The sequence below is a fragment of the Microtus ochrogaster genome, chromosome 10 (genome assembly GCF_000317375.1).
Source record: "Microtus ochrogaster isolate Prairie Vole_2 chromosome 10, MicOch1.0, whole genome shotgun sequence".
NCBI classification, from domain to species: Eukaryota; Metazoa; Chordata; class Mammalia; order Rodentia; family Cricetidae; genus Microtus; species Microtus ochrogaster.
Window position 1 is genome coordinate 42,910,252 of NC_022016.1, and position 12,930 is coordinate 42,923,181.

At 50.6% G+C, this 12,930-nt stretch overlaps 1 protein-coding gene across 1 annotated transcript in view; it reads left to right on the forward strand.

Moving 5' to 3' along the window:
* Positions 1 to 12,930, forward strand: part of Fhad1 (forkhead associated phosphopeptide binding domain 1) — a 123,133-nt gene that overhangs the window by 45,132 nt on the left and 65,071 nt on the right. Inside the window, exons 8-12 of the mRNA XM_026781790.1 lie at positions 901 to 1,031; positions 2,610 to 2,699; positions 4,153 to 4,257; positions 9,714 to 9,821; positions 12,078 to 12,161. Coding sequence (XP_026637591.1) covers positions 901 to 1,031; positions 2,610 to 2,699; positions 4,153 to 4,257; positions 9,714 to 9,821; positions 12,078 to 12,161 — 518 coding nt within the window. The remainder of the gene's footprint in view (positions 1 to 900; positions 1,032 to 2,609; positions 2,700 to 4,152; positions 4,258 to 9,713; positions 9,822 to 12,077; positions 12,162 to 12,930) is intronic.

Here is a 12,930-nt window from a genome sequence, read left to right on the forward strand (position 1 = left end):
CCACCCATCCATCTACCCCTATAGTACTTTACTGGGAGGAGAACCCTGAGCAAGTCATAATCAGTTCCTACAAGGGTGACGCAATGACAGTCAAATCAGTAAGTAAGCAAGCATCTGGGAGATTAAATGATGCTGTAAAGAAAACAACATGGGCCAGCATGGTGGTGAAGGGCTTCGGGAGTAAGGAAAAGGAGACCACATGTGTCCGCAGGAAGAGCCCTGAAGGAACAGAGTGCCGTTAGCAGCAGTGTATGCAAAGGTCCTGGGGTAGGAACCAGCTAGCTCTGCTGAAGGCGCTGCAGGTGAGTCTCAGGGAAAGGAAAATTGTGTGTGTGTGGGGGGGGGCGTGTCAGAGAAGAAGGCAGAGCCAAATCCCACAGGGAATTGTCTTCTAAGTGTGCTGGGAAGCCACTGGGGTATTTGAAGCAGAGCACAGTGTGTTCTCAATACCAGAGGGGATAGAGGCAGTAGGAGAGAGAAAGGGAAGAGTATCAAGAATTCCGGAACAGAGGTCCAGGGAAGCAGTTCAGTCGGTAAGGTATTTGCAAGGGTACCCAAGTTCAATCCCCGGAACTTACGTTAAAAGTTGGCATGGTGGTGCACACTGGTAAGCCCTGCACAGAGACAGCAGGATCCCTGGGACTCATACAACTGATAAGCTCTGGGCTTGGTGAGAGACCCTATCTCAAAAAACAAACAAACAAAAAAAGAGAGTAAGGGAAAGTCAGACATCAATGTTTAGCCGGGCAACCGGCAGGAAGAGCATCTCCTCCCCTGGGAAGAGATTCTGTGTGGAAGAAAGGGCCACACAACATGGTCTCAGCCGCATTCCAGCTCCTGGGGTCTTCAGTGGCAGCCATGACAGTAATCCTCGCTGTGCCTTTGGTTTGCTCGAAACAGGGATGGTGACGTCGTTACAGAAAGATGTGTCAGCGCGGAATGAGCAAGTTCAGCAGCTGAAGGAGGAAGTGAACCAACTGAAGAATCAGAACAAGGAGAAGGATCTCCAGCTGGAAGCCCTGAGCTCCAGAGTGAGTGTCCAGGTCACCGTCTCCTGAGTGCTCAGTATGAGGGACCCACACAGGTCATGTGGCATGTCCCTCTTCACTTCTCTTTTTTTTATATTTATTTATTTATTATGTATACAATATTCTGTCTGTGTGTATGCCTGCAGGCCAGAAGAGGGTACCAGACCCCATTACAGATGGTTGTGAGCCACCATGTGGTTGCTGGGAATTGAACTAGGGACCTTTGGAAGAGCAGGCAAGGCTCTTAACCTCTGAGCCATCTCTCCAGCCCCTCTCTTCACTTCTCTTAACCTTGACTTCGGACAACACAGCCTCCTCCCGCAGCGTGGGGTCCAAGCACACAAGAAGGATTTGCCTGAAGACTAAATCCTAAAATGTCCTCCTCGACAGACCAACATAGAGAGCCAGATTCCCTATGGCTTTTCTATTCTTTCTAAGAATTGTTTTCTTTTTAAACATTTTTGTCTGCACGGGTAGGTGAGTACAGCACCTGTAGTGGCCAGAGGAGGGTGCAAGATCCCCCTGGAGTGTTTATGTGTTGCCATGTGGGTGCTGGGAATTGAACCTGGGTCCTCTGAAAGAGCAGCCAGTGCTCTTAACCACTGAGCTATCTCTCCAGCCCCCTCCGTGCAGCTTTCCAAAGAACAGTGAGCACGAGAACAGAATTACCATCATGCAGAGTCTAACTCATAAGCATGTCCATTCTGCCCTAGTTTCATTTCTGTTGCTGAGGTAAAATATCTTGACTCCCCCCAACAAAGAAAAAGAAAAAAAAGCAACTCAGGAAAGAAAGGATTCATCAGATTTATTTGCCTTACAATTCTAGGCTATAGTTCACCACTGAGGGGAAGTCAAGGCAGGGACTGGAAGCCTCCTGTCCTTAGTCAAGGGCAGAGAGAGAATGATCCCACAGACCCTGCTTGCTTGTTGTTGGTTGTTTCCTCCTTTCTCGTGCTGTTCAGGACCCCTTGCCTAGGGAGTGGTGCCACCCACAATGGGCTGGGTCTTCCCACATCCGTTAAGAATCACAAAAACTCCCCCGATAGGCATACACACAGGTCAGCCCAGGTAAATCATTCCTCACCCTATTCCCAGGCAAGCTGACAGTTAAAACTGAAAAGATTGTTATGTGGAATCACTGGGTGGGATAAAGGGCATCTTTTTACGCTCCAGCTGCCTGCTACCCAGTCCCCTTCAAAGGGAGGGCTGCATTTCCCTCCACTGTCAGGTGGTCACAACCTGAGAAGCAGCCAGATGCAGCCCTTGGACCACCCTAGTCTCCGGTGGCATCCCACACCTGTTCCCTTACCCAGCTCTTCAAAGATGGGCTTTTCTCATGACGCGGAGTGCCAGCTTCCGAGAAGGAATTGAGATCTCAGATCTTCAGAGAGGCAGGAACCCGGAGCCCCTGACGCATCTGTGTGCCTGCCAAACACCAGCTGTCCCCCCTGCTCAACGTGGGTGTGCGATTGGGGTGGAGCAGCACAGAGCGCTCCTGCTGGGGCCCTGGTAACGCCCTCCCCCAGACACCTCCACTTCACCAGCCTTGGCCTCTTCCTTTGCTGTCCTCTCTCTCCTCAGTGTTCTGCGCTGAAAGAAGAGCTAAGGACGGAAGAGGCCCAGAGGGAGAGCAGGGAGGCTCAGGAGAAAGAGCTGAAACTCTGCCGAAGCGTGAGTTGAATGTCCTCGTCAGTGAGCACATCTCTGAGAGGCTGACCCTGGTGTTTTGACGGCACCCCCGGCCCTCCCCAGAGTATAAGGTTCTGGCCATGTGCTGTTTGGAGGAAGCCATAGAGGTCTCTCCAGGTTTCCCTGACCAGGTCTCATGGGTTTCCTCTGGGGCTGAGCAGGGACAAGGATGGGGACAGGAGGCCACACCTGCTGCTGTCCTAGAAGTTCCCTGCCCTGGACTTATGTTTGCCTAAGTCTGAGTTCTGCCATCTTAAATGTGGTCGCAGCCACGGGCAGGCGGTGTTGCAAACAGGACTGTCTTCTGTGGTTTACACGGCAGAGACCTTATGACACTCAGGGAGAATGAAAGAAAGAGAAAGACTGTCATTTGCCTTAGAGAGAAGGCAACCAGCACAACATAACTGCAGAGGGGCAGCGAGGATGGCTCTACAAGGAAGAAGGCTCTTGCCGAGGACCTGAGTCCGCTTTCCAGCACCCTTACTGTGGGACTGACAGCCACCTATGACCCTATGACCCCAGTCCCAGGGTGTATGGTGCCCTCTCCTGGCTTCAAAGGGTACTACACTCATGTGCATGTACACATGCACACGCGCTTAAAAATAAACCTTAATAAATATTCCCTTTGCCTCAAATATAGTAGTAGTAGTAGTAGTAGTAGTAGTAGTAGTAGTAGTAGTAGTAGTAATAATAATAATAATACAACCTATACCATTCTATCCTTCAAATAAGCCTTATCTTAGTCGATCTAAAAATACAAAGTAGTGATTCTAATGAGTTAATAGGTATCTTACGTACTTAATCCAGGATTTGTGCTGGTTATTTATTGTTTTCCAGCCATTTTCCACATGCCTTTGGCATGCATGTATATAGACACACATATGGGGGGAGGTGCACACGTGTGTGTGCACGCGTGAGTGTGTGGAAGCCGGGGTTGATGTAATCCTCCATCATCCTTCCACTACTGAGGCAGGACTCTTAATCAAACCCAGAGCTCCCCATATGACTCATCCCTAGCCAGCTTGCTCTGGATTTGATTGAGAGACTCTGTCTATACCTTCTGCTGCTGGATTACAGGCCGGCTACCACACCCATCAGTTTTTTATTTGCCTGCTAGGGATCTGAACTCCAGACCTCAGGCTTGCACAGCAAATCAAAAAATACTCAGCCACTGAGCCGTTCTTCCAAACCCTTCTGCTGATCCCCCCCCCCCCCCAAGAAACTCTTCCTTCATTGAATACTTTGAATATACTAACTGGGAAGGAAACGGTCTGCTTTGCCTTCAGATACAGAGCTGAGAAGGAGCTTAGCTGGAATGGGGCAAGGATCCTCCAGGAATAAGGGAGTCCCGAGGAAGGGGAGCCTTCCGTTTAGGAGGTAACTCTTGCCACGCCTAGGGAAACTTGACTTCTCTGTGGTTGAATTTTATTTTCAGCAAATGCAAGACATGGAGAAAGAAGTGAAGAAGCTCCGAGAGGAGCTGAAGAAGAATAGTTCCAATCAGAACACCATCTCCAAGACGCTGCGAGAAAGGAGCAAGGTGCGTGGTTCAGGGAAGCTCGCGTCCCCCGTCCCGCTCCACCCGCACAGCGTCCCCGTGTGGCCGATGCTGGCATCTGCGGCTGCTCGCAGATGGGAGCGGGTAACAGGGAGCCGAATTCGCAGGATAAAACGGTTCCCGGTTTATCTCAGGGAGGCTCACCCTCACCTGCAGATCCTAGTAGGTCTCAAGTTGCTTTCCTGTCCCAGGAAATGTGGCATCAGTTTCAGTGGGCGACAGCCACACAGGACTATCTAATTTTTAAATTAACTGAAAGTAAAGTAAAATAAAATTCAGGGTTGGGGAGATGGCTCAGTGGGGAAACTGGCTGTTACGCAAGCATGGACATCTGAGTTTAGATCCCCAGGACCCGTGTAAAAGCCATAAGGGGTAGCACATAGCTGTAATTCCAGCACTGGGGTGGATGGAGAAAAGCAGACCCCAGGGGCCCTCGAACCAATCTGGAAGAATCCAGGTTCAATGAATGACACTGTCAACAAAAGAAAAGTGGAGAACGCTAAAGACACTCGGAATCAGCCAAAATCGCGTGGTCCCAACCCTAGCAATTGAAGGCTGGGGGATAAGAGCCAGCTTCCTTCAAGGATGCAGGCCCTGGGTTGCTGGCCAGTAGATGGCCCTGCAGCCATGCATATATTAGCAGCGTTAAACAGACTCAAAGAGCGGATAAAGTCGGGAGGGAAAAGAGCAGAGCCTGGGAAGATGGTTCAGTGATTGAGAGCACTGGCTGCCCTGCAGCTTCAGTTCCCAGCACCCCCGTGGTGCTCACAGCCCTCTGTAACTCCATTCTAAGGGATCCGACACCCTCTTGTGAATTCTTCAGGCACTAGGCATGCACAGGAAAACACTCATATACATAAAATAAGAAAAAGATAAAGGAGCGGGCGGTGGTGGCACGCGCCTTTAATCCCAGCACTCGAGAGGCAGAGGCAGGCGGATCTCTGGGAATTCAAGGCCAGCCTGGTCTGCAGGAGCTAGTTCCAGGACAGGCAAAAAAAGCTACAGAGAAACCCTGTCTCGAAAAACCAAAAAAAGAAAAAAAAAAGAAAAAGATAAAGGAAAGTGGGGGTAGAGTGAAATTCAAACGATAAAAAGAAAATGTAATTGGAAAGGAAAAAAAGGACACCTCTGGCATACACACACACACTTACATGCATGTGAGTCCCTTGGAAGCCAGAGGAGTGTCAGGTCCCCAGGCTGGAGTTACAGATGGTGGTGAGCTGCCTGATGTGGCTGCTGAGACCCAGGTCACCAGGCCCTTTAGGTACCTGCACTCATATGCACGTGTGTACACGCTCGTGCATGTACGCACGCACACACGCACGCACACACAAAGAGACACACATGTAAAGATAAAATTAATAACTTTTAAATGACAGTGACCAGAAAAACTATCTGTAAAATTTGTCCCAAAAAATGAGTCCAGATGAAAACAATTCCAAGACAATGAAAATAGAAACGTTTTGGAAACATGCCAAGTCACTGGCTCAATGAACTTCTCTATGTAAAATACCTTTTCAGTGAAAAGTGGTTGACTTTGGCTTTCCTCTTCATCAAAGTCATTGTCATCACGGTAACAGAGCCAAGCTACTTTCTGGGTCCTACGTTTTTCTCTAAATGAGGCTTTTGCTGCACCCCACACACATGTTCTAGGATATTTTCCTCTGTTACTCAGAACCCAGTCTTTTCCAATGGCATATGGGGTATTTGGGGTTATTTTCTAGTATCTAAATATATGAGGATTTCTTAGCTGTCTTTTGGTTATTGGTTTCTAGACTGATTACATTGTATACAGAGGTGTTTCTCTGGGTGACTTTAACCCTCTGGTATTGCCTGAGGTTTTCCTTTTTGTTTGTTTTTGTTTTGTTTTGTTTTCAAGACAGGGTTTCTCTGTGTAGCTTTTTTTTTTTGGTTTGTTTTTTGTTTTTCAAGACAGGGTTTCTCTGTGGCTTTGGAGCCTGTCCTGGAACTAGCTTTGTAGACCAGGCTGGTCTCGAACTCACAGAGATCCGCCTGTCTCTGCCTCCCAAGTGCTGGGATTAAAGGCGTGCGCCACCACTGCCCGGCCTCTGTGTAGCTTTTGAAACCTGTCCTGGAGCTTGCTCGGTCGACCAGGCTGGCCTTGAACTCACAGAGATCCGCCTGCCTCTGCCTCCCCAGTGCTGGGGTTAAAGGCGAGCATCAATCATGCTCACCTCTCGATTGACAGTTTTCCCTGGTTTATTTTCTCCTGTACTCACTTGGCCCTTCTTCAGGTAAGAACAGCACAGAAGCTATTGTGTCTTTCCACCGTTCAATGTTGACTGAGGTTTAACTCTTTGGGAATCTTCTCTCAGTTATTCTAAACATGTACTTTCAGCTTCTCAAAACCCAGTGTCCGTGGGCGGTTTCGCCCCACTCCTGGATCCCACAATGGCTACCAACGAGACCTCTTTAGCATCACTTGTACCTGGACCTCCCTTCATACACTGACAACCCAAGTGCTTTTGCACACTCTGTGTTCACACCCACCTGCATCCCTGGGTAACCATCCAGGGTCCTTTCTCTTCTGCTTAAAATAATATTTCCTTAAGGATTTAGGCTTTATTGATGACAGAGTCTCTCAGGAGTGCATGTGTGTGGTATGTGTGTGTGCAGTGTGTGCTTTGGTGTGTGTGCGTGTGTGTGTGTGTTTGGTGTGTGCATGCATATGTATTGCCCCTCTTTCTCAGAACATATATTGACTGTGCACTGACTTCTCGGTTGACAGTGATTTTCTGTCTATCGTCTATTGTCTCCTGACTATAAGTCTAACTATTGCATAATTGCTCTCACTGTGGGATGGTTGTTATGTAACCAGTCTTCCCTTGCTGTTTTTTGAGATTCCCTTTCCCTTTGGCTCACAGTTAATGTACAACAACTTTTTCCTGGGTGAACGCCTCTTCCTTACTCTGTTCCCATTCCTATGGGCTTCTTGCGTCTTAGACTTGGTTGGTGGCTTTATTTGTTTTGTGTTTTGATTAAGTTTGGCATTTGGGCTGTGTACTGAATGCAGAGAGGAGCACCTGAAGGGTCTGACCCAGGCATTGGCCATGCTGGGTTTGTGACTAGCCACGACCGTGGTGACAATGCTGCCTCTGGCATTGCAACGGGCATCCTGCCTTTTCACTCAGCCCACTCTCAAGTCTGGAAACCGTCGTGTCCATGTGCCGGATGAGGGAGTGAGGGCTGAGGAGGCATCTCGGAGCGGAATAGCTCATGTGAAATCGTGCACTCTGTAAGGGACAAAAAAAAAAAAAGCCAGCAGCCCCATCTAGGTGACTCATCACTATGGCACAGCCACTAGCCATGTGTGACTATTGAAGCTGAAATCAAATTCGTTTTAAAATTCAACCTCTCCATATTCATATTTAAAAATAAAATGCTATTTTTAAATTCAATTGAAAGTCCACATCTTCCACTGAGCAAGGATGTATTCATTGTCCCTAATCACATGTCACATATATCCAGACATGGCCAGTGGCCACGGTATCAGGCAGCCCGGGTCATCCAGGTCGCATGGAAGGAAGCTGCTGCAGACATGTCTGGGTGACTGTCAGCAGTATCCTGAAGAATGCACTAGAAGGAACATAAATCTCAGGCCAAAGGTCCCCAGTGCCCAGCCTGAGCTGTGGCCAGGGTAGGGACCTGATTAGTCTCTGTGGACTAAATGCCCCTTTAAATACCTTCTCTGTGCCAGTGTGGAGGGACAGGGCAGGCAGGACACTCACAGGCCAGGGCAGAACTGGGTGTGGCTGAGGCTGGCTCTAGGGTTTTGAGCTGGGGAGAAGGGAGGAGACCACAGGGATGAGGGACACAGAACAGATCCAAGGCCAAGCACGGCTGTCCAGATTTCTTAGACCTAGGAAGACCTGCAGGGAAAACCATGAAGACCTAAGCTATAAGGAGTCTTCTCAAAGCAGCCTCGGTCTAAGAGGCTATTTGCCGTCCCACGGAGCTCTGAAGAAAGTTCTGAAGGGTTCTGGGTGTTGTTATACCCAAAAGTCTCCCCCAAAAGCCAACAAGGAGACCGAGTCCCGTATGTAAAAGCAAAGAGCCTTTATTTTATGCAAGTTTGTAAACTCGGTCTCTCGGTGTATCCAACTATTGGAATAAATGGAAAGCCCCGAGCTCAGCTAGAGTTGGGTTTTTATAGTAGTATAGGTGGGGATGATGGGTTTCTGAGGTTCAGGACCCCTGATTGGCTGACATCTGTCTAGGGTGTTGGCAGGTGATCCTAGTTAGAACATTAGGAATTTCTTTGGATGGTTTGTTCTTGGGTGGTGCCCAGGCAATCTCAGTTTGTGATTCTTCCTGCAACCAGGTATTGCTTCAGGGTAAACTACTGAGACTCAGGCCTCCATTAAACTTATCATGACTGAGTCCTACACTGGCAGGTGATAATGGTTGGAAGTAAAGAACTTCCTTTGGGTGATCTGTTCATATTTAGCTTATCATGGCTGGCTCCTACAGGTGTATGATATCTTTGCACCCCCCTCAAGACCCCAATAAGAGGCTTATGTGACTGTGTCAGCATGAAACCCTTGAGGAGCAACCCCCCCCTCGCCCCACCCCGCCCCTCCAATCCACGCTAGAGCCGAGGTCCTCATGGAAGGGGAAGGGACATGTCAGGAAGAGGAAGGAGCTGATGTGGGAGAGGTCAAGAGAGGGTGGCGAGGAATAAGTGTGTTAACATGCCATCAAGAAGCCCATTCTACCTAATTAACATCTACTAATTTGAAAAAAGTTGTTGCGTGATTGGAGATACAGCCGTGCCCCACAATGGCCAGCAGAGGGCAGCATTGAGCATGCTCAGGTTTACAAGGCGGGAATAAATCGCCAGGCTCCTGTCCCCATCCCTTTTAAACTGCTTCTGCAAGTTCCAGCTTTCAAAGTCTTGCTTGGCTAGCCTCGTGCGGCCCCCGCTGGTGATGTGGCCAGGACAGCATATCTAATAAAGCCTGCTGTGGACAGGTCACTTGAGGTGTCCGAATAATGGCGGCTTATCTTCCAGCTATGTAAGACACAGCAAACCCCAACACAACATGGAGACCCCTTAGGACATACCATGGCCACTCCAAACACCTAACCCCACAGTAACTCTTCAAGGCAGCCCTGGTAACACCCCCTCCCCCCACCCTATGGAACACTGAGTCACAGACCCAGCAAAATAACTCTCTGAAGTCACATGACTTATTAGCAGCTGCCCTTGGGTTCAAGCCTGGGGTAGGATTAGCCTGGCTGAGCCCAGGGACCTAAGCCTGGTCCTTGGCCCCAGGGGACAGTGCCTTGTAAGCTTGCTTCTGCACTGTACTCCCTTTTGACCCCCCAACAGCCACTGGCTAGCCTCGAGGGGTCTCCCCAGACTGCCTTATGACTTCACTAGCTGCGGACAGCACACACCTTCATCATCCTTTCAGGTTGAAGAGAAGCTTCAGGAAGATTCCAGAAGGAAATTGCTTCAACTGCAAGAAATGGGAAACAGAGAGAGCCTCATTAAAATCAATTTGGAAAGGGCAGTAGGCCAGGTAGGAGCATCCTGTAGTCCTCCTTGTTGGGCCATGTGCCCCCGGGGGTCTCCTACACCCAGGTAGCCAATTTTGGTGTCAGGGTGGGGTGGGGTGGGGTGTGATACCTAAGGCCAGAAGGTGGTACCATTCCATCCTTCTCCTGCTGGGCAGCTCTCACTCCAATACTGTGCTGTGACCCAAGACCCTGGCCAGACAGCCGACTCTGCCCCTGGGCCCCTGGGCCCATATCCACCACTCCCACCCCACCCCCTCTTCCTCTCTGGGATGTTTCTAGAACTTTCTCCCGATAATTTCAGTTGCCAAATTTGTTTACTCTGCCCCCCCCCAGGGAACCCCAGCAGATTCATAGTGACCTTAAGTGACCTTATTTGTTTTTTAATAAGTAAGCCCTGAGTATCCAAAGTCCCCACCAGACAGAGAAGGTCCTGGGCAGGATAGTGACAGAGCCCTTGGCCAGCTGGGCAGGAAAGGCCAGCTTCCACTGCTCTGGTCCAAGATAGCCAATGGGCCTTCCACGGCACAGGGTCCCACAGTGAAAGACACAAGATGCCCCCAAGACTTTACCAGGGGACTGGGGAGGGCCAATGAAAGGCCACGAGCAGAACCCTCAGCCACCCAGGACAGCGGTCCAGAATTCTCTGTGGGAAACTCTCCTGACGCCCCACCTGGCTCAAGACTCGCTTCGTATTCCCAGGGTTTTGTGCTTCTATGTCTGGGAGGAGGGGTTTACTGTAGCACTCAGCAGGGTCTCAGAAGGGCTCCGAGCCACCCCCAAAGGCTAAGAACCATAATTCTAGAGCACCAAGTCCACGAGGATTTCCCTTTCCCACCATCCAGGTTTGGCCCCCACACTCGGGACTCAGAGGCATACTCCATTAGACGGTGCTAATCACCGGACGGCCATTAGAGGCCCTCATCAGATAACCCATCACATCTCCAATTCCTCTATCCGGTCCTCAGTCCCTTGTCCCATCACCCAGACTTGCCAGTCTGTGTCCCTGAGCTGCCCCCTCAGCTCCCCCTACAAAATACACCTGATGTGAGTGCATGGCCTGTGCCCCTTGCCTGAAGGCCTTCATTTCTGCTCCAAGCTGGGTCACCCAGAGGGTCCTGAGACTGCTCCACGCACAGATTGCAGAGGGAGGGAATCAGCCTTCCTCCTCCCTCCTCCTGGCCTTCTCGCTATCCCTTTACCTCAAGGCCCTGCCCAGTTGATATCGCCTCAGCCCGGCCCAGTGTCACCAGCACCCAGCACACCTCCTGAGCTCCTGTCACCCCCCCCCCACTGTGGGCACTCATCCCCACAAACTGTCTCTCCAGTGGCACCAGGGGCCCCTCACGCAGGGCCTCCTCACCTCACCAACTTCCCGACCAGCTTGGCCCTTCCTTGGGCCAGAAGAGCTTGGAGCTCCTGGCTTGGAGGTCTTTGGCACTGTCACCATGTCTGGTTCTCTGGAGCCCAGAGGTCTCTGAGCACCTTGACTCTGGCTTCATCTGGTGGCCCTCTGCATCCTCTTGGGGATGGATGGATGTTACTCGTTAATGCCCACATCTGTCCAGTGGAGCACAGCTGTGGGAGTAAATTCTCAACCAGGCTTCTTAGCCTCTGTCTCCTGACAGAGTCTGGGCAACATTAGAATTGGGGTTCTCTAGGCTCTGACTTGACACACAGGCTGATCTGATCCCCTTCACCCGAAGCTGAAAACTCCAGCCCATGGGAGGCACTGGATACCATCTACAGGTCTGACCTGTATGTTTCCATGTCTTGGTGCCCAGCAAACACCCACTGAGTGCCCATTCCGTGCCTACACTGTGCTGACTCTAGGGACACAGAAATGAATTACAATGGACAGGGGCTTTGGGACGGTTGACGTCCAAGGCCCCTGGAGACAGAAGTTGCTTTCTCTTCTCCCATCGCCAGTGCTGGTCACAAACGTATTTGGACTGACAGCCTTGATGTTTATTTCAACGCCTAGCAATTATGAGCAAGCACTCCTGGGTGCAGGCTTCCTGTTGGATAACTGACAGCAAGGGGCTCTTTGGAGGGCGTGGGACATATGCACAGGGACCGGGTGCCTGGGTCGGGCCGGGCACTAAGACATACTTGCAGCCAGCTCTGTTCTGTCTATGGCTCTGCAGCCCAGTGCTTCAGAGCGCTGAATGGCCGTTCAGTGGTGTGGCCTGGACCCATCTCAGCCTTGCCTCCGTCCCAACAACCCCCGCCCCCGACCTGTCACCCTCTTTGTGTCACAGCTGGAGCACTTCAGAAGCCAGGTCATCAAAGCCACTTTCGGAAAAACAAAGCCATTCCGTGACAAGCCCGTCACCGACCAGCAGGTTAGTGTGGCTCTCCGGCCACGTGACTCCTTCGCGTCTGTCTCGGGGGATCTGGATGCCAGACCCTGAGAGCATATGCTTCTGTTTTTGTTAGTGACACATATTTCTTCACACTGTTGCTACACCACAGAGATTTGTTTTGATTTTAGGGGATTTCCTGGCTTTTGAAGTGAAAGCTGGTTTGAAATCCCTCGACATGTTACTTGTGGAAATCAAGTCCAGCCAAGCAGACTCGCGTCTGGTCACCAGACACACTGATGGTCTGTGAGCAGAGGGGTGGTCTGGCTTCGGGCCACATACCCTGGCTGATCCCCTCCAAAGGGGAAGATAGCCACAGCAGAGGGGACAGGCCTCTGGGGTGCTGGCCCTGTTATCTTTCAGCCCTTTGTGGCCAAGGGCAGATAAGAAGCCATGAGTGGAGCCTAGAGAGATGGCTCAGTTGGGAAAGTGCTTGGCTCGCAAGCATGAGGACCTGAGTTCAATCCCTGAAACACATAAAACGCAAAGGTCTGTGTGGTGCGATATGCAGGCTTGTAACCCCAATCCTGGGGAGCAGCAGGCAGATCCCAGGGACTCGGGGTCTCCCACCAGCCAGTCTTAGCCTACTTGGCAAGTTCTAGGCTAATGAGATACCCTGCCTCAATAAAACAGGGCTGATGGCACATGAGGAATGGTAACAGTAACCAAAGTGTCCTCTGGCCTACACATGCACGCGTGCGTGCACACACACACAAATACATACACAATGCATACTCTCACACATGTGCGT